Consider the following 22,130-nt stretch of genomic DNA (forward strand, 5'->3'; position numbering starts at 1 on the left):
GAAGATGCAGGGATTGGTATGGGCAACGGGCAAAACTGTCCCTGTTGGCTCAGAGGCGTGCTGTGACGGTCACCTTCCATTTGCTCAGCTTGGGATTGACTGCATAAAACACAACGTTCACTAACTCAGATCACACAAAGTTTTACAAAAGTGGCAACAATCTGACAGAATCTTATCTCTAACGTATTTAAAACATATTTCCTTATTCAGCCTTGTCCATACCCTAAAGTTAGGCTTACAATACAAACTAATTCCCTCTAAAGGTAACCACTTATTGCTAGTAGTTTGGGTTTATGCTTGACTTAGAAGCGTCTTCTCACACCTCTAAATAGGTCCTGGCCCAGACTATCAAGTTTACCCCACAAAACTTTGTTAGCTTGTGGAGTGGAAAAAAAACCCCTAACAAAACAAAAATACGTGCCTCCCAATACCCTAGTGAACTCTGTTGTGCTGACAGAGATACCCAGGTGACAACAGCTGTGCCCATAGAAGGAGCTGTTGCTACCTTCATTCTTGGTCTTTCAAAAAGTTGTCACAGCTGCGTGGGCAGAAAAGACTAGCACTGCCCAGCAGTGCCAGCACTGCTCTACCATAGATGTGACCTAACACAAGGAACCACACAAGCAGCCAGATTCAGCCTGAGACTGATGGGAGTAGATTGTTCCTGGTTTGCAAATCTGACCTAAATCACAACATTTTCTTAGAAGATACGGGAAGTTTTACATGCCTTGTGGACAAAAAGTGTGGTTGTTACGTGCAATGCATTTTTATGCCACTGGAGTGCAATTGTCATTGCGCAGAAACACAGACCCACTCTTAGATCAGCTCAGCATTCTGTGGAGAAAACAACTAGCTTTTGAGCTTTTCAGGATTGGGCAGGGTCCTTGGAAAATGGCAGAGAGGATGAAAGAGCCTGTGCACTAAAGTAAAATCTGACCGTAAAAAGTGCTGCACTTACCAAGCTTATCCAGCTGAAACTTTCTTGCCATTAATAAAAAATTAATAGAAGTTCATTTTATACTTCAGCAAAACTCCCAAACAGCTTGTTAAGGTAAGGTGGAAATGGGGAATAGTTATAAAAACAGAAAAGGAATTGGGACAGGTAATTGGTCATAATTCATAAGAGCATTGACTTCATTCTACCTGTAAAGCATGCTGTGAAGTCTCCGCAGGTGGAACAACAGCTGTAGCCACCCACAAGGCTGCACATGTCAGTGGGATATCTAGTTTGTGCAAATGTCATGGTTAAGGCCTATCTGGGAGCGAAGCACCATGACCAGCCATAAGTATCAAGGGCCTTTGGAATGCCCTAAGGACAGGGAGGGCTCAAGTGCCACTTATGGTCCCAGGAAAAACAGACAAGACTACTCAACTTGGAGAAGAAAACAGAAATTAATTTAATCCACCAACAACCAAAACCATAAAACCCCAAAACATAACAAACATAAAACAACACAGAGTGATCTAGGTGAACCTGCTTCTGCAGGGGGGTTGGACTAGATGATCTCTAAAGGTCCCTTCCAACCCCTACCATTCTATGATGCAGTGATGAAGAGCACAACCAGCCCCTTGAGACCAGCTTCTCCCCTCCCCACCCCTCCCCTCTTCCCAGGTTCAGAGCCCTGATCCTGGTATCTTTATCTCCTCCCCACCCTAAACAGCTCAGTGGGGCAGGGAGACTAAGGATTTCAGTCAGTCTTTTCCTGACAGCTCCTGCCGTTTGTCTCTCCTCACAGTAGACAGACTCTTGTCGGTCCTCCCTGCTCCAGCGCAGGGTCCCTCACAGGCTGGGCAGCCCTGCACAGGCCACTCCGACGAGTGTTCATCCTGAGGGCTGCAGCTCCTCTCTGCCTTCTGTGTGGGGCTGCTCTGCAGCCCACAGGCTCTCCAGCATGGCCTGCACCATGGCTGCCTCCTCACACAGTCTCTCACCCGTCTGGGCGCACTCACCTGGAGCTGCTGGTGGCTCTCAGTCCTGCCATTGCCCTCCATGGGTTGCAGTAGTACAGCTTGCGTTCTGACCATGGGCTGCAGAGGGATCTCTGGTCTGCCACTCCTCATTCCTTTCTCCTTCTCTGACTGTGGTTTCCACATGGTTGCCTCCATCTTGTACTACTCCTCCACCTGCTCTTCTGGCTCAGATTTACCTTCTTAAATAATGATGGCAGAAGCACCAGATTGGCCTGACTGGGGTGAAGGTGGGACCACCTCAGAGACCGGGAATGTTTCAAAAACTGCTTACTGGGACCAGCACTGCAGCCCCCTCCCTGTTACCAAGCAAAAAGCAGCTTCATGCAAACCCATGACAACAGACCACTCACTGGAGCAAGAACTGCTATTTTGGCCTAAAACCAGAAGCCTTTCACTACACTGTGTAGAGTAATGGGGCTGCCCCATGAATATCTGCATCACCTCAAGACAACATTGGAAAACTTCAGTTAGTTTTTGAAAATGCAAAGCCAGGCAGACTGGACAGTGATGACAACCACAGGATATTCCAAACCTTCCCAGCTGTGACACAGAAATGATAATGGTAAAATATTTACTAAATAAACCCCTGACATTCTGCCAGGACCAATATTTACAGTAATTATTATCAAATCTGGGCCACATAATATAATAAGGAAACTTCTAGATTTTCTCTATCTATAAAAAGAGAAGGAAAAAAAGAAACTTCATTTTCTTGCATACAGTATCAATTTTTTATGATTAGAGACAACTTCAGAGTACTTAGGAACACCTAAGAGAGTAATGAACCCGACAGTCACAAAATTATCTTTTCTGAAATATGTTCCATTAACAAAGACATATTTGGGCTCATATGCTTCTCTCACCATTCTTTGGTGCGTAACAAAACTCAGAAATGTTTTCACAGCTAAGCAAGGGAGATTCTAATTTAATTTGCTTTATAACTCCAACATGTCCATAACCAAGATGCTTAAAGACTCAGTGAAACAATGATACCAAACCAATCAAGAAAATGAACAGAGAACAACAGGAAAAGGAAGATAAATTTAGGGAGATCACTGAAATAGTAGTAAAGGTACAACTTGTGTCAACCCTCTTCCCTTAATGGCAAAACAAAAACCAAAACAACACAAAGCACATGCTCCATCCAGACACTTCAGTCTCCTTCATCTCTAATTGAGATGGGAGAGTTTACAGAAAACATATTTTCCCCAAATGCTTCAAATAAAATAAGATTAAACTTCATATACATATATATATACACACAACACATATCTACATCTATAAAGTTATAATATTACTCTCCTTTTATTTTCCTAAGATAAAACTATCAAAGCCTTCAAGGTTTTCCCATGAGCTACTGAAAATCACAAATTAAACTGAACCAAGAACTCTCAAATCTTTCCACACAACAGTGCCATGAGCTCTCCAGCCATGAAACGGTTCCCACTCTAGGAAAGTTCACTCCCATTTGAGTATCCATGCTAGAGACCTACATTGTGTATTATTTGAGCTCATTTTGTTTTGCCTAATTCTGTTCCAGATCCCAAGATGAGCATTTGCAAAACAGGCTAGTCATTTTGAGTAATCAAGTCCAGACTACTTAGGCCTGTCCAAATGACAAAAATAGATGAACCTCAGAACATAACTGGGACTTTTGACAGCGTTTCAAGTCAGGTACCCCAAATCACTAGTCACTGCTGAAAACTTTGGCCTTCGTTACCTTTCCTCTGAATATGGGCATATTAAACACAAGGCCACCGGGTTAGCTCAAAGAGTGACAGAGAAGGCCAGGATTCAAACCATTGCTTTCATGTGGTAGACCACAGCATTAGCTACACAACAAGCAGACATGCCCAGAAAAGCAGCGATCAATCAGGGGTCTTTTGCAGGGTTATATAGGACACAAATGAAGGCAGCTGCCAGGTCGGACCATATTTAGTGTCCCAGACTCTGAAACTCTGAATAAAGTAAATGCTGTCCAGCCCAAAAGAAACAGGAGCACTTCCTCTACCTTGCTTCTCCCTCCCTCCAGCTACTCTGAAGCTGAGGGACACATAAGTTGATTCCCAGACTAGGATAAAAGCCAGCTCAGGGAAGCTCAGCTCTGAATAAAGTGAAACGAGGAAGGTGCCTCCACTAAGAAGCACCTACCAACCCCACTGCTGGGGTCCTGACCAGGACAGAAAGAAGCATAGTCCGTTCAGAGAGGGCCATGGAGCTCCTCCTCATGCCTGGTCTCCATCTAGGAGCAACCACAGCCAGAAGGAAAACGTTGTGGGCTGTAGCAGGATAAGGGGTGGTTTCCTGAAGCCCACTGCAGAGTAAATACTCAGAGCAACCAGGGACGAAAGAACAAGGGACCTTCCAGTCCCGAGGGCTGCGTAGCCAGGTTTAAAAATAAAACCTTCAAGCAGGGAGGACTGGCTTGCCCTGGACCTCGAAAGAGCTAGCATCCACTCGAGAGAGGGATCAAGCAGAAAACCACCAGCCCGAGACAGCCAGGAAATGCTGCAGCAGGAGCCAGACCCACAGCTCAGCCACAAGAGAACAGGTCGGCTTAGGAGGGATGAAGCCTGCTGGGGTGTTAAATTTAGACAGGTAAACATTTTGAAGGGAAAAGATGGGGTTCACACAGCCCTCACTGTCTGCCGCTGCCAGGCCCTGAGGAGAGCCCCCCCAAAAAAACTGCTGAGAGGCTATAGCTGCAGGCTGAGGCACCCCAGAATAGGGTTGTTGGGGACAAGAAGGTGGGGGAGTACCCGACTGCCTGGAAAATTTTTGCTCCTGGACACCATTTGCTTCAAGAACCTCCCAGCAGGCAGCATCCTTGGAAGGTGGGAAAGCTGTTGTGAGAAGCGTGCAGGACATGAGACCCACAGTCCCAAGCACACAGGGTGCATGGAGACAGTGCATAGGAAAGGGACCAGGGAAAAGCAGACCAGAAACACAGGGGCCATAGCATCAGTGTATCCATTTGGGTGCCAGAGCCGTGCTGAGCTACCTTTTTGAGGGTAAAAGGTGTAAAAGAAGAGGCTTGGTGATTGCTCATGACACCTAATGCAAGAACAAGGAGTTGCAGTGTTGCGAGCTCAGCCAAACTACCTTGAGCTTTGCAGACCTTGAGGACTGGAAGAGACACAAAACACTCCTTTACCTGAGCTGCCTGCAGCCCCTGCTGCAAGCCATCAAACCTCACCACCTGTCTGGTAGCTCCCAAGGACAAGTGAAGGATCCCCATCTACGAGGAGCTGGACATCTACAACGGGCTCCCTTTGCCAAGCAGTTCTGCAGGGAGCGGTTGTACCATTCCATGGCACACGGGAGCATCCCTGCTTTGTGGAACCTCCTGCACTGAAAAGAGACTATCTGCCTTCAGTGACCCTGCTGCTCTACCTCACACAAGAGCAGGGCGTGCTTGCATAAGCCCCATCAAGGCCTAAAGCCAAAGCTTGGAAGGAGGTGGCAGATCACAGTGCCTGGTCTCACCTGTATTTCTGTCCATACAGTCTCAGCCACTTAACTGCAGTGAGCCCAAGAACTCAGCTCCAGTAAATGGTCTTTTCCAAACAGACATTCGGTCTTAATGTGAAGATGTTAAGAGCTGGAGAAACTAATGTTGCCTTTGGTTGGTTGTTCCGATGGTTAATCACCCTGCTGTTAAAAATGTTGCCTGTTTCTAATGTGAATGTATGGAGCTTAAACAGACAGCCATATGATTTCAGTTCTCCTCTTGAGTTAGAAAGCTCTCCAAGTACCAGCTACTCTCAGTGCCGCTGAAAGCGCTCAGGTATCATGCCACATCACTTTCTTAATTTTCTTTCTGAAACGCTACCTAGGTTCACGTTCCTTAAATCTCCCATTAGGAAAGGATCTTTTCCACTCCAGGAAACATTCCCGTGACTCTTCTCTGCACTGCCTTCAGTTTTAATGAACTGCGTGCCTTTTTCCAGCAAGCAAAGGTCCCTTTCTATGCAAAAAATGGAAGCAAATCACGGACTGCCCTGTCTTACATGACAACATGCCTTGACTATCCACATCCCGATTTTAAAAGTACTGTGTTTAAAAGTCTGTCTGAAATGCTTATTGTGTGTGTGTGTGTCCAATTAATTTGGAAATGATTAAATGGTTTTCACTCAAACTTTGATCAGCCATTAGAAAAAAAGATCTTATGAATAGAGACAATTTGTATTCATTTAAATGAGCAATCATGCAGTTTTTCAGAAAAGAACTGGTTTCCCTGAGCGCCTTGAAATCCAAATCCAACAACTTCAGGACAAAAGACTCAAGATCTGAAGCAGTCCAGAAACAGAGAAGCCTACTGGGTTACAGAAAAGAGCAAATAGCATTGAAGGTGACTGCACTGATTTATTAATTTTTACAAATTTCACAATATTCCTTCTCTTCCTAGAAGTCCAAGCTCCAAGAGACTTCATTATACAAGACTGATTTTTGTCTCTTAAAAGATTTGTTTCTGGTATTTTCAGAATAAGTGTGGGACATACCTTACTACCTTAAAAAAAAATCTACATACAGGAACCCTTAACTTTTTAGATGCAGCTCTTTCAAAACTTTCTCTTTTTTTTTTTTTTTCAACTGATGCAACAAATTCTGGAAGACTGGGAGAGAAAGGGCTGAGAGAGTGGAGAGCTGGGAGCCTGAAGCCACGATTTCAGCTTTCCCTAAACTGAGGTTAGTCACACATGGAAGAACATTATTGTACGTGCACTAGAGACAGGGGAAAGGACACAAGTACTGCTTGCAGCTACCGAGACGAGAGGTGTGCTAGTACTGAAGGCATGGAGGAAGCTAGGGAGGGACTCTTTTCCAAAAGGGAAGAATCTCTCATGGACACTCTTGGGCACAGCAACACGAGTGAATGATGGAAGTTGGGAGTAGAGGAAACTCACAGCTGGAATGGGGCCAGCTGGCCTTCCCAGTTCTGCCTCCTACCTTGTGCTAGCAGTTCAACTTCATGCTTTTCTCTTCATATACTCGGATAACTTCTTTAAAGAATGAGGAAAAAAACCTGAGTACTCAGGCTGGCTTCGCTGCCATATGTGGCAACTTATCTCATTTGTTGAACACTTGGGGAAAAAAAATTCCACCTGAATTCCTCAGTCTTCACCTCGGATAAACCCAGGTCTCCATGCATAGGACACTGGCTTAAGAGGAGTCTGTATCTCCTGACAACTTTGAGAAGGCCCACTCTCTTCTCTTTGGGAGAGTATGTACCCAACTTAGTTCTGCACTTACAACAGCATCTGTGTGTGTGACAGAAGACAGGTACACGCAGGTTAGACCTGCCACCACCAGAAAAAGTGGTCCCTTCAGCTTGTTTGTCAATGCCCAGCAGCAATGTGGGAAGGAAAGGCAACAACAGGCAAGTATTGGTGCTCCCCTGCAGACTTCCCACCTGCAGGGGAAGGTGAGTGAAGCATTAAGAGATATCATAGAATCAGAGACAGGCTCCAAAGAGACAGAAAGGGATGAAGATGAGCATAAAGGAAGGAGGTATCTTGTATAGCCATAATTTGTGTGTGCCTGAGGCTGGCCGGACACAAAAGCCCAAACAAAAGGCAACAGGAAAGAGCCTTCAATACGTAGGCAGAGGAGGAGGCATCAGGTGCAAAAGACAGTCTGCAAATGTGAGTGCAGTGTGGTAGAGCACATTGTATCAGAAATGTGCAGGTGCACACCAGGAACATGATGCGCACACACCCGAGTATTTGGCTATGAAGAAAATGAACTGAGAACATAAACGCTGGTACACGTGTGAGAAACACTTCTGCCATGGGAACACCCAGCCTCAAAGACCAACAAGTGAGTACATGAGAGCACGCAGCAGAGCACGGGTGATGATCACACACTGGAGCAGGGGCAGGAAAGCATTAAGGGGCAGGTAAAAACTGGATAGAGAGACTGACAGGGATGCTCATCTGGTGGCAAAGTACGAAAACTAAGGGGCAACAAAGTACATCACAGCACACAAATATATGTTTGGGGAACTCAGTTTACCCATAAGTGAAGTATTGCACCACAATTCCCAGAAAAACCCTGAGTTTCATAAAACACCATGCTTGTCATGGACACAGCTGCAATGTTGATGCCCTGGTACTGTGAGACATGGCACACCACTGCTAATCATTTCCATGTGCACAAGCACCTTCTCTCATGCCACATGCCGTGGCCTGTGACAGCACATGCTGCCACACTGCAGGCACGCGGGTAAGAAGGTCGGTACGGGCCAGAGGCTTGGGTGCTCTTGCTAAAGCCACTGTGCTCACACTCAAGGAAAGGGCCCTCAACTGAGGGTAACATCCATCTGCTCAAAGTAACGTACATCTTACTCAAGTAATGCGTATCGCTAAACTCGAGTCTCTCACGCCCAAGGAATATCTGGTTTACCAGCACGTCTGCTAGCCCAGAGGAGCATCCCTCACATCCCAGCTATGTCCCTTGGCCCACAGTATGGCCCCTCATGCCCCGCTGCATCTCTCCTGCCAGAGCAGGTCTCTCCCACCACAGTAACATCGCCAAGGACACCCGGGGCCACTCCGCAACCAGCCCTAGCTCCGTGCTCTGCTCTCCTCTCTGCTGCTACATGTTGCGGGGGGCTCACCCGTGGGCTACTTCCCGGCAGAGGCCAGCACTCGGCCCCGCGACAGCCGTGGACTCCGACGGCCCTTCCGTGGGCTGGGGCTGCCCGCCGTGGGGGCTCCAGGCAGCCCGGACCGTCCCCGTCCCCGCAGCCCCTGCCCTGCCCCGACCGGCAGCCCCAACGCGCCGGGGCGCCCCTGGGCCGCGCTGCCGAGAGTCGGTGACGAAAGACAGCCGTGGCTCCCGGGCTGGGAGAACGCACCGACCCCCTAGTGCTCCCCGCGCCGCCTCCCGCCCCTTCGGGGGGCCGCCCAGGGAGGCGTCCAGCCCCGGGACGGGACGGGCCCGGGGAGCTGCGCCGCCCGGCACGGCGAAACACCTCCCGCCCTTCGGCCTCCCCTCCCGCCCCGCCGCCGCCGCCACCGCCCTCCCCGCCGCCGCGGGCCGGGGCCGCCTCCTACCTGCATCTCCCGGGCGCCGTGTCCCCGGGCGGCGGCGGCGGCGGCGGCAGCAGCAGCAGGTGAGCGGGCGCCCGCGGCGGGGCCGGGGCTCCGTGCCCGTCTCCGCGGCGTCGCGGCGGCTGGAGACCGCGAGGGGACGCACCTGCCCCGGGGGCCGCGGCCCCGTCACCGCGCCGGGCCGAGCCCCCCGCCGGCAGCGAGAGAGGAGCGGGGGGAGGCTGCCGGCGCTGCCCTCCCCGTGGCCGCGGCGGCGCGGGGCTCCGGGAGCGGCGGCACCGAGGGCGACTCCCGGACGAAGTTGGCGGCGGCGACGAGTGCCGGGCCCGGGAGGTGCCGGCGGATCCCGGGGGCTCCGGCCGCCTCCGCCCCGCCTTCCCCCGCCCCGCGCCCGCCCCCCGCGCCCTGCGCCCGCCCCGCCGCGGGCACTGCCGCCGACGCCGGGATGGGGCTCGCTCGAGGGGGTGCGATAGCCTCCGCCGCCGGGGCGGCCCCGAGGAGGGGGCGAGAGGGGGGCCGGCCCGGGGGCGAGGTGCGGGCCCGCTGCCGTCGGGGGGCGGGGAGAGGGATTAGGGAGGGCGACGGCGGCGATATGCCGCGGCCCTGTAAGGTAGAGGGGATGGGGCTGGCTCCCTTCCTCCGGCCCCCATCGCCCCCCATACACACCGTGCCGGCAGCGCAGTCACCCGGGAAGCTCTTAGTCGTTCGTGGGGTGCTGCCTCTCTGGCTGCCAGGCACCCGCGCCTGGTAGTGCCCGTCCCGTCGCCGCCCCGTGCAGCAGACAGCACCCTGCCGTACATTTCGCGCCCTGGTGCTCACGGGCACGCTGCTCATTTCGCCCGTAGGCCAACCTACTGGAAGCCAAAGCCCCTCCGGTATGGGCAGTGCTATTTCTGTCTCTGTCCAGGGAAAGGTTTTGACCTGATGACCAGCTGGTTCGTCTCCACAGAGATTTGTGGCATCTGTCTCCCAGTACGAGGGATGGGGAGGGGTGCAGGTTGCTGGGAAGGTGCGAATGAGGCAAAACCTGTTTCGGGGGTGCTGTTAAAAAAGGCTGGCAAAGTTTGACAGAAGAGGCAGCACACAGCTCCCATGAAGCTCTTGATGGGGGTGTCTCTCAAAAGGCACATCCATTCCTTGCCTGCAACACCAGGAATCACACGGGGGGCCTTCCCCCGCCTCTCCTCCCATAAAACTTCACAGATTCACGGCCAGATCCTGTTCTCGCTTTTGCTGGCAGAAGTCGGGAGTAGCCGCACAGGCATTAGCAGGATCACTGCAAATTTATGTCGGTGTAACTGAGAGTGGTGCCTAGCTCTGAGGATTACCGGGCATCTCAGCTCACGGAGGCAGGGTTTACACGCTCAGCCTCCGAGCTCAGTGGCAGCCCTGCAGCAGCCGCCGCAGCCAGGATTTACACTTGTTGTGTCGGGATCCCCATCTCCGGGCCCCACGGCATCAGGCATCCAAAGCCTCCGCACGGCAGGGGCTGCGGAGCCTCGTGTGCAGTCAAGGAGCGCCTCGCTGCTCCGCCACATGCACAGACGCACACAGATGAGTATCCAAAGGACAAGTTGCATCAAGTAGGCATTTGGCCCCCTGGGATGACTCAAATTTGTAGAAGGCTGGGACTTAGCATGGCTTGAGGCACACACCCCTACACGAGTCCTTGGTTTCAAACAGCTCTGAGCATCTGTTCAGGTCCCGAGGAGAAACACTCACGTGAGCGTTTTTCAAGGAGCAGGTAAATGTTTGAATACAGGTTACACGCTACAAATAATTGAAGTCTCCGAGTGTCTTAATTTATGACCAAATGTTCCAGCATTTCCCATCACTGTAGTCATTAACGACACTTTCTTTTAATGGGAGTAGGAGATACAGGAGGTACAGCTGGAGGTAAATAGTAACCCAGTGTTTGTGGTAGGAAATAAGGAGCCATTGTCCTCAGCACTAGGTAACTAGAAAGATAATAGTTGGTACAGCAAATACCCGGTAATTAGAGGGCAAAGGCACTCCTGAAATTGCAGCTGGCTACAGGAAAATTTAGGTGCCAGCTTTTTTGCTCTGAGGTAAAGCTGGTTTGCCATATGGGCTGTTGTTCCCAGCTTGTCTGTCAAACTTCTGACTTGCATGTTGAGGCTGCGCAGGGCAGAGGCAGGGTGCTCTTCAGAGGACCTAACAAACAGCAGAGTTCTCTCTTGGGGACCTGGAGGCATGAAGGGGAGTGTCACAGAACTGAGGCTTGGTAACAAATTGCTTGGCCTGTTGAGTAACACACTTTTCAACTTTTGGTGCTACAAGGAACAGATGGCCACCACGGTTCAGCAGGCCAGACATCCTCATCAGTCCTCAAGGGAATCCTCCTGGGGCTGGCACTGCTTCACACCCTGAAATGGTGTCTTACATCAGGGTTAGAGGTGACAGAAGGGGAAAGAAGAGCCACTCCAGACCAACAGCAGGGATGAATGGGCATTGGTGGGAGAAGCAGAGGTTTTGAGGGTTGTGTAGGTGTGTGTCAGTCTCATTGTGGCATCAGGAAGGGCAAGAGGGAAAGGTGGGGATGTGCACCTTGAAAGTTGGATGTGAGTGGGCCGCTGGCAGTCAGCTTGAAGGGCAAAAAACCCTCAACCAGCACTAATGAGGTGCACGGCCCATCTGGGAGGATGTGTGTCTCACAAGGGGGAAGACTTGGCACTCCTGCCAGTGCTGGGTACAAAAAGACACCAAATGAGTTGGTTGTGGTGCTTGTGTGAGTGGGTGAGGGCAGGAGACCACCTATTGCTTTACTTCACTTTGTCCTCTCTGCTGAAATGTCTTTGACGTTTTTCTCATGGATGGAGAAAAGTCAGTTGCCTTATTTTCTTCTAGTTTCCTCCCTAAGTTTGCTTTATCCTCCACCAAAACACCACTTCAGTTTTTGCCCACTGAAACTACTCCTCCATCTGCAGAGGAGGATGAACGGGGAAAGGGCACTTGTACCTGGCCAGGAAGCCTCACCAGCTACTGGGAGCACCAGCTGCCAGCAAAAGGAGTTTCTTTCTAATCTCAGCTGCCAAAAATGTTGTCCAGATGTTCTTCATGAAAATGACCTGATATGATTAAGGTTCACTGATTTAACAATGAGCAGCATCCACAACTAGAACTCCACAGGATGTGGGCTTTACTGCACAGCCATTAGTCGTGGATGTCACTGGTGTTGGCTGTCACAGCACACCTGGGGAAGAAGACACATATGAATGGCTGCAAAAAGGAGCATAACCCATGCAGCCTCCTCAACACCACAAGCTGTTTTGCTTCTCTTCATCGTGCTGAAACATTCCTATGGCACTGGTTGCCCTCACACTTCTTTCTGTCTTATGCTACAGTAAGAGATATGACAGGTCTCACCTGGCTAGCCTCTGCTGCTAGTGAAAGGGAAGAGGGTGTGGAAGTGCTCAAACTGTTTGAGATGAGGAAATGCTTTATTTACTTGGCAGAGGAAAAGAGTGATTTAAAATGGATAAGGAACATAAGTCCCACTCAGGTAGTGGCATGACTGCAGAATATATTCAGAAGCAAAAGACTTTATCACTAGAAAGTCAGCCATGTGGCTTCAACTTTTCTTAGCATTGCTGTAGGCCCAGTTTAGCATTTCTGTGGTGCTCATAAGCTCTTGGGAAGTTTCTTGCATCCCTGTTGCGTCTGCACAGTAAGCTCCCTCTCTAGTCAGGTAGTCCTGTATCCCTTCTGCCCACAGGGCAGAGCCAAGGCTGACATTAGGCCTGTTCTGTGACAGCTTTCAAGGAGTACTGTGACTATGCTTCTTTCATCAAGATGGACCTTTTTTTTGTGTAGGCACAGACATAGCTTGGACCAGCCAGCTTGAATAAAGATGGTAGGGATAAGTTAATGCAGCTGGCATGCTACTTCAGAAACAGGTGCTGCAAGTTAATCAATTGGGCCCTGGGTGATCTCATGGGCAGAAGCAGCATATAAGGAGGTAGCTAGCAAAGGAAGGGTGGCTTCGAGTCAGCTCTGGTGGTTGTACTACGTTGCCCCTGTACGTCTCTGCACGTGCATTACTTAGACCCTCTACGTATTTGAGTGATTATTGCCTTCACAACAACAACATTTGGTGACCCCGACGTGATTCGCTGAATCGGTTGGATCAAGAACCCTCGGCAGAAAAGCACTTGGATTTCTGCTGGAAAAGGCAAGTAATCTGAGCAAACTGATATAATGGGAAAAATGCTAAGCAAAGAGGAAAGTCCTATTGACACCCTCCAGCATATCCTTGCGGAAAAAGGATTCAATTATGAAAGAGAGCCTTTGCTAAGGCTTGTAAGATGGGGACAGGAAGTGGGTCTCTTTGCTTCCCCCCAAGAAGTGTATGAAAAAGGACACTGGGAACAGCTAGGAGACATGTTGAATAATGCTATCGGTTTGTGTAAATTGGTATCATCCATTATACACCAGCTAGAAGCTGAGCGTGCTGCCGCTGCTGCCATGAAAGCAGAAGCTGCTGCACCATCTGCGTTCCCGGTGGATGCTAAAAGATTCTTTGGAGGTGGTGACTTTATAGTGCCATCGGCTCCACCTCTAGAAGAAAATACTCAGAGATTCTTTGGAGGGGATAATGTCGTAATACCCTCGGCTCCACCTCTGGAAGAGGAGAGCATGGATGTGAGCCCACCTCCCCCAGAACCCCCTAGAGCACCGTTCCAGGAGCCGAATACACACATTGCTTCTCCTCCCCTCCCACCCACCCTTCACCATCCTGCCCCATCCCACCCTTCTGCTATACCTGAAGGAGTACCTAACAGAGAACGGAAGGTACGTTTTACAAATGATATGCCGTTGCCCCTGAGCTCATCAATCCCTGAGTGTATTCCTCTGCCATCATCACCCCCAACTTCTAGTGAAGATCAACAAAGACAATTATTAAAGGAAGAGTTAATACAACATGGAGAAGATATGAAACACACTTTGGCCCAGCTGGAGGAACTGATAGAAAAACCAAAAGCAACAGCTAATCAGCTGTTGGAACGAATTAATGAATTAACCAAAACAAAGATTAAAGTTTCATCCCCACAGGTACTCAGAGATCCTCGTCCAGATGATTATGATCCGGCTAAGAAATGGAGAGGCCTCATACGTGATGCAGTAATTGAAGGCGAATTTATTCCGCAAGCCTTTCCAGTAATAACAGCACAAAGAAAACGACAATGGGCACCTTTAGATTGGAAATTGGTAAGAGAAGGCCAGAAAGCAGTAATGCAATATGGCTTGTCCAACCCATACGTTCAGACATTACTAGATCATATTTTTGCCAGTGGGTTAATGACTCCATTTGACTGCCGGAAGCTTGCAGAAACTTTCCTGAAGCCCACTCAGGTATTATTATGGGAGTCTGAATGGGAAAAAAGAGTTGATCTGACGGTGGTGGAAAACATGGACTTACAACAGGGAGATCCGCGGCGAGTTGTCACAGCAGACATGATGCTGGGTAAAGGAGCATTCGCTGATCCTCAGGTACAAGCCCGGCTGCATGAAGCTATCTTGCAGCAAACACAGACACTGGCACGTCAGGCATTTAAGATCGTTCCTGATATGGGGGTGCCAGTTCCCTCATATACAACTATTATTCAAAAACCTAATGAGCCTTTCATGACCTTCTTAGACCGCCTAAGAGCAGCTCTGGATCATATACCAAACATGTCGGCTGAAGTAAAGGCGGAAATAGGGTTACACTTAGCAGTTGCTAACGCTAACCATGATTGCAAAAAGATCCTGCAGGCTCTCCCGCGGACAGCAACTTTGGTCGACATGATAGAAGCCTGCTCTAGGGTAGGATCGTCAGCACATTTAGCTGAGGCAATGGCAACAGCATTGAAACCTTTAGTTCAAGCCCACAAAGGAGATCGGAGGCCAAAGTGCTTTAACTGTGGAAAAATAGGACACGTGAAAAATCAATGTCGGTCCAGACCATTGGTATGGACAAACAGCTCCGCCAGGCCATCTGGGTCCAATGGCAGATTTCACGGTAATTGTTACAGATGTGGCAAGTTTGGCCATAGAGCCACTGAGTGCCGCTCTCGAGTGGCCAGACAAACAATGCATAAGGGAAACGGGTTGACGAGCGCAAAAAGGGCGAGCGCGATGACACAAAAACGCCCTTCAACACCAAGAGCTGCCTGGATGGCCTCAGATCAGCCACTGCAGGAAGCGCAGGAGTGGATGTGGAAACAGCAGTAGATGTAACCATCCACAACACAGAGGTAACAATTATCTCCTCTAACGTTAATGGACCCCTTGGCTATGGATTAAGCGCTTTGCTTTTAGGACGGTCATCGGCCTCTCGACAGGGTATTTTTGTGCTCCCCGGTGTAATTGATGCAGACTATGAAGGAAATATTGGAATAATGGTTAAAGTTTGGCAGCCACCAGTTCATATACCTAAAGGAACTAAAATAGCGCAATTAGTTCCTTTCAGAGCTAAAGTTCCTTTCGCAGGAAGTCGTAAGCGTCGAGACGGTGGTTTTGGATCCACTGGAGTACCTGAGGTAAGACTGGCGGTGCCGCTTTCACAGGGAAAGCCCACTCAGACGGTTGTATTCCAACATCCAAATGGTGAACACATGGTTGGGTACAACACATTACTAGATACGGGAGCAGATGTTACTATTGTCCCATTATCCTATTGGCCAAAAAGCTGGCCTTTAGAGAATTTAGACACCCCTGTCGTTGGAGTAGGAGGAATACAGATGACAAAAATTAGCACAGACCTGATTTCGGTATGTATACAGGGCGAAGAGAATAGATGTGTGCAAATTAGGCCCTATGTAATGAATACTTCAGTTTGGCTTTTGGGTAGAGATGCCTTAAGCCAAATGGGCTTTCGTTTGTCAAATGAAAATTTTTAATGGCGGCCATTGATGGGCGACCAATCCTGAAGTTAACCTGGCTAACAGATAAACCAGTTTGGATTGATCAATGGCCGCTAAGCAAAGAAAAGCTCGCCCACATTCATGAATTAGTAAATGAACAACTAGAGAAGGGTCATATTAAGCCATCCACCAGTCCATGGAATACACCAATTTTTACTATCCCTAAAAAATCAGGGAGGTGGAGGCTGTTACATGATTTAAGAGCTGTTAATGCAGTGATGCAGGACATGGGTGCTTTACAGCCAGGATTACCCTCTCCTGCAATGCTTCCAAAAGAGTGGCCCCTGTTGGTGATTGACTTAAAGGACTGTTTTTTCACAATTCCCTTACATGAGGATGACAGTGAGAAGTTTGCCTTTACAGTACCATCGATTAACAAACAAGAGCCAGCAAAACGATATCAATGGACTGTTTTACCTCAGGGAATGAAGAACTCACCAACTATTTGTCAAACTTATGTTGCCTGGGCGCTGGCACCTCTGCGCAAAAAATACCCTCGTGTCTTATTTTACCATTATATGGATGATATCTTGATTGCAGGAAAAGACCTGGACCAGCATCGCATTCTACAAGAAGTGAACCGACAGTTAAGCAACTCCGGGTTGGTGATCGCGCCAGAGAAGGTACAAATGCACGCCTCTTGGAAATATTTAGGTAATATTATCACTGATGCGCGCATTTATCCTCAGAAGGTGGCAATTAAAACAGATATTGCTAACTTAACAGACGTTCAAAAGCTGATAGGTGATATCCAATGGGTACGAACCATATGTGGTATCACAAATGAGGATCTTGCGCCACTAATGCCTTTGTTAAAGGGCTCAGTAGAGGCTGATAGTGCGCGAAGACTGTCTCGGCAGCAAATCCAAGCAATAGAAAAAATAGGAAGCAAGATAGTCAATAACTACAGTCACCGATATGATCCTGACTTGTCAATTAACATTGCTGTGATAAGTCAAAACCAGCATGTAATGGCAATCTTGATGCAATGGGATTCAGTAGCGAAAGACCCATTGAGGATCTTGGAGTGGATATTTTTGCCATATAATTTACAAAAAACAATTACCACGAGGCTTGAGGCAATTGCAAAAATAATAGTTAAGGCCAGGAAACGTCTGCTGGAAATAGCAGGGATTGAGGCAGACATCATTTTCGTTCCTCTCACAGATGAGTTCTTGAACTGGGCACTGCAACAATCTGATGAATTACAGTGGGCCTTATTGTCATATCCAGGAACTATAAATAATCATTATCCGGCCCATAAATTGTTCTCTGTTAAATTTCAAATGGAAGACCGGCCGTTGAGATCAGCAGTACCCGTTAAAGGCCTGACTGTTTTTACCGACGCCAGTAAGATCCAAGCCAAAGCAGGAGTGGTTTGGTGGGAAAATGGAAAATGGCAAAATCTAACTGTCCACTCCCCAGGCAGTTCAGTTCAACTGCTGGAACTGATGGCTGTAGTTAAAACTTTTGAGAAATGGTCAGACGTCCCATTAAACATCATCTCCGATTCCCTCTATGTGGTCGATGCTGTCACTCGATTAGAGAGAGCGCTGTTGAAAGAAATCTCTAATCAGAATCTGTATAACTTATTTCTGAGACTCTGGCATCAGATAAATGAACGGCAAACTGCTTATTATATTGGACATATTCGAAGCCATTCGGGCTTAAAAGATGGCCTATCAGTTGGCAATGAAATTGTTGACAGGATAGTGGCAGCTCCTTTATTGATACCTACGGGGCCAATAATTGACAAATTTTCTCAAGCCCGAAGATCGCACGATTTTTTTCATCAAAGTGCGAAAATGCTGGCGAAGCAGTTTGACCTGACCATATCGGACGCTCAGGGTATTGTTTCCACGTGCCCTGCATGCCAGAATCAGATCGGCCTAGGTGTAGGAGTCAATCCCAGGGGTCTGGCACCATTAGGTATATGGCAATCAGATATCACTGTCTATGCTCCTTTTGGGCGATTTAAACGTATACATGTTACTATTGATACTTATTCAGCCATGGTCTGGGCCACAGCCTTAACCAGTGACAGTTCTCGAGACGTCATAAGACATTGGAGGAGTTGCTTTGCTGTCCTTGGTGTTCCAAGAGAGATAAAAACTGATAATGGCTCGGGATACATAGCCAGTAAAACACGTAAGTTTCTAAACTTATGGGGTGTTAAACATACTACTGGTATCCCAGGAAATTCCACCGGTCAAGCCATTATTGAACGGACACATCAAACCTTAAAAGGCCTTCTAGAAAAACAAAAAACGGGGGAAGAGGGGGTGAGTCCTCAAGACAGACTAATGAAAGCCCTTTATACAATGAATCATCTCAGAATTGTGGCAAACCGGAATGAACCACCGGCATTAACACACTTTGCCCAAATGAGTCGGGATTTGGATTTTACTGACAAACCTAAAGTTTGGTATAAGAATCCCACTACTGGAGAGTGGCAAGGACCTGCAGATCTGTTAACGTGGGGAAGAGGCTATGCTTGTGTCATTACAGATCAAGGTCCCCGATGGATTCCGGCAAAATGGATCAAGCCACATCAACAGAAAGGACTTAACTGTAAGACCAATGGAAAAAACAATCTTGAGGAAAGAACCAAGTGATCCACCCTCAATCCATCACTCTATTAAAATGTAAACCCTCGCAACTGTGGCACCACTTAGGCTGCTGTAAATTCCTTCAGCTATAAAAGAATTAAAGAACTTAAGATGACCAACAGATGAAGAGATACTTCCATCTTATTGATAATGCTCACAGATCAGCATGCTAAAGGATCTGAAGAAAAGTCCGGAACTACATCAGGAAAAAGAAATATCAGTGGAGCTACCAAGACCTCATCCCTTCCTGCCAGTGTGCGTCCCTCCTACCAACACATATCAGATTGTTTATTTTGACTTTATGGATTTCTGTATTGTATTGTTCAGCGATGTAGCTGTTATTGACCTTTTGTTGTAAACTCATGGCCATGGGTAAAAATATTTATGTTTTCTTCATGTACCTTTAATTCTGAAATGTGTTGCTAAAGGCTGGCTGGTTCAAAAAAGAAAAAGGGGGGAATTGTAGGCACAGACATAGCTTGGACCAGCCAGCTTGAATAAAGATGGTAGGGATAAGTTAATGCAGCTGGCATGCTACTTCAGAAACAGGTGCTGCAAGTTAATCAATTGGGCCCTGGGTGATCTCATGGGCAGAAGCAGCATATAAGGAGGTAGCTAGCAAAGGAAGGGTGGCTTCGAGTCAGCTCTGGTGGTTGTACTACGTTGCCCCTGTACGTCTCTGCACGTGCATTACTTAGACCCTCTACGTATTTGAGTGATTATTGCCTTCACAACAACAACATTTTTGTCCTTTAATAACCACTTGCCCCACTCTCCGGTGATGGAAATAGTAGCAGTAGTAGGAGTAAGTCAAAGGGAGTGAGTTTGTTGTGAGGAACTGGACACATTTCCAGCAGTGAGGTTTTTATGAGTCAAGGTGGAATTCATGGAATAAAAATCTGGAAGTGGGGAAGGAAAATCTTGAGCTTCTGCCAAAGGAAGGCTTGTTCCAGACAAGTTACCTGATCTGACCTGCCTCACAGGTGTGAAAACCTTCAATGACCCACCCCCATGTTCTCTACCTGCCCCTGCAAACACCAAAGAAAACCATCACCTTATTCGCAGCCGCTGCCCTCGTGGGAAGCCGCCAGTTTCCTCGAGGCGTAAAGCTCATGATCTGAGAATTTGTGGCACTCCACGAAAGGAAATATAGGGTAAACTTCTGAAACATTTTCTAATGTTGACGTCTTTCAAGCAGTGGAATTGTCTCCCCAGGGACATGTGGATGCTGGGCTCCTTGAGTCAGGGAGATAGGACTGGACAACACACAGGGAGACGTATTGTTGGGAACCTTACTGCCCCCGTCCCTGGGAGAGACAATCAAGGGGGAGAGAAAGGAAATAAATTAGATGACTTGAATCATTTCCAGCTCTAATTGCTATGATCTTGCAGTACTTTTCCCAGCCCCAAGTATAACATTAACCATCGAAGCACGATTTCACCCACGGTCAATTAAACCAGGATTCATCTAGCCTGACATCACCCAGTAAAATCCATTCTGGTCTCAGGGGTACCCTGTGAGAAGAGGCAGGAGGCAGACAGGGGTTCCATGGGATGGGCAAAACCGCTGCCTTTGGAGGTGGACATCTCCAGCATGCTCTTCCCCATGGGCACAAAGGGCAATGTCGCAACTGTATGATGTGTGTTTGCCTTTCCTCACCTCAGTGATGCACTAGTAGGATCCTTGGGAGTGATTCCCCCATATAGGTGGTGCTGCTGGCTAGGGAGCTGCTCCAGAGGTCAGATGGAGAGAGCCCACAATGCTGGCTGCTGGCTGCTGTCCTGCCAGACGGCAGGCTACCTCTTCATGTGCAGTGGCTACAAATATTATCCTCTGTCCGGTTTGTTCCCGTGCTCCTGCTTCTCCAAAGCGCAGCTCTGGGAAGCCTGTCAGGTGCCCACAAGAGATTCAGCATCTGGAGCTGCATTTCTGAACATTGAGTCTCATAGGGTGGAGGGCAGGTCAGAGTACGGTTCTCCTAAGGCAGATCTCCTATGGCCACAACCCTCTTCCTTATGACTCCTTTCCTCCTTCTCTTCCTCCCCGCTCCTCGAGCAAAGGGGTGAACTGGACCATTTACTAAGTTTTGAATACGAAGAAATCAAACAAGGTGAAGACACAAGGATTTAAAGGCGGCAGCGGTAAGCAAGCAGCCCCGACGGCTGTGGCGGGGTTGAAGCCCTGACTTGTCTGGCTCCACGTAACTCAGGAGCACGGCTGGGAAGAGCGTGCCGAGTTCATGCCTCCTCCTTTGGCACTTTAATCGTTAGACAGGCGCTCTTGACAGTGGGCTCTATAGGCTGGGTGAGTTAAACTGTAACTGCCCTCCTCGGTGGCCTTCAGCCAGGAGCCCCGGCTTGCGTGACTAAGACAGGACCAGCCTTCCATATGAGTCTCACCAGCTCTTGATGATTGTGGGGATGGAGCAGGATATTGTTAGGCTTTGTCTCATGGAGCTGGCAGACCTTCCTCATCTTTCCCTCCCATGGACAGATTAGTTACACCTGCCCCCATCACACTGCCAGGTGTCGGGGACAGGAGATGCTCTTGCAGCACGAAGCCCTGTGCCCTGCCACTGATAAGTACCAGGGCTGCATGGTTCAGGGAGGTGCAGGACCATGGCCATAGCCAGACGGTGAGGTAATCTGCCCCACATCCCCTCCCCAACTCCCCTTCTCTCAGACCAAGTCTCTTGGTCTCTTCTACTTGGCTTAAACCCCAAGGCGAAGAGTTGTACATCCTTTCCAAAATTTTTATCGGCATGAATTATGACAGCTCTGGATATACTTATTGTCTGTTCGAATGGCCGATCCCAATCTAAAGTCTTACTTAATTCTTGGCCTCGACTGCTTCCTGTGGTAATGAGCTCCACAGTGTAATTAAACATGGTCTGTAATAGCAAGGAAGCGATGGGCTTCACCAGCAGCAGCACATGGGTGTGCATGCATATGTCTCTGAGTGCATGTGTGTGTGCAGGCTGGGGTGCACAGGAGATGTGCAGACAGAGCAAGCATCACCTTGGGAGGACAGGAACAACCCCAGGGCACAGCTGTGCTGAGGCAAAGAGGCACCGAGGCCACAGCTCTGGGGCTGTTAACCTCAGATACTGTGGCAGAGGGATACACCGAATGCCTGGCTGACAGGGAACAATGAAACCCAAATTGCTGTCCTCACAGTCAGATGGGAGCGGTCCCTCTGACAGCCCCCTCCCTCTAGATTAGTGGAGTGATGCTGAAGTCCCACAGATCCTGCAAGAATATGTCCCTGAACAGCTGAGCAGCCACAGGGGGGTTTGGGGAAAGTGCACACAAGGCTTTAGCTTCCTTCCTTTCCTTTTTTTTTGTCCTTTTTTTCCTTTGTTTTTCTGCACCCCCCTCCCCCCCAATTGTCTCCCTTTGTTGTTTCTTTCTTCACTTGCTCAAATGTTCTTCTGTCATTTCTTTCTTCAAAAGCCAGACAGGCCTCTGGCTGGGTCTGGCAATGACAGGGTGAAAGGGGATTATTCTGATAATCACAGGGATGAATACCCCAGAGCAACTTCAGCTAAAGGAGGAAACAAACACAATTC

At 48.7% G+C, this 22,130-nt stretch overlaps 1 protein-coding gene across 1 annotated transcript in view; it reads right to left on the reverse strand.

Moving 5' to 3' along the window:
• Positions 1-9,053, reverse strand: part of WNT5B (Wnt family member 5B) — a 77,279-nt gene extending 68,226 nt beyond the window's left edge. The window contains exon 1 of the mRNA XM_061988876.1: positions 9,030-9,053. Coding sequence (XP_061844860.1) covers positions 9,030-9,035 — 6 coding nt within the window. The 5' untranslated portion in view covers positions 9,036-9,053. The remainder of the gene's footprint in view (positions 1-9,029) is intronic.
• Positions 9,054-22,130: the final 13,077 nt, after the last annotated feature.

This window comes from Colius striatus, chromosome 1, assembly GCF_028858725.1.
Source record: "Colius striatus isolate bColStr4 chromosome 1, bColStr4.1.hap1, whole genome shotgun sequence".
Classification (NCBI taxonomy): domain Eukaryota; kingdom Metazoa; phylum Chordata; class Aves; order Coliiformes; family Coliidae; genus Colius; species Colius striatus.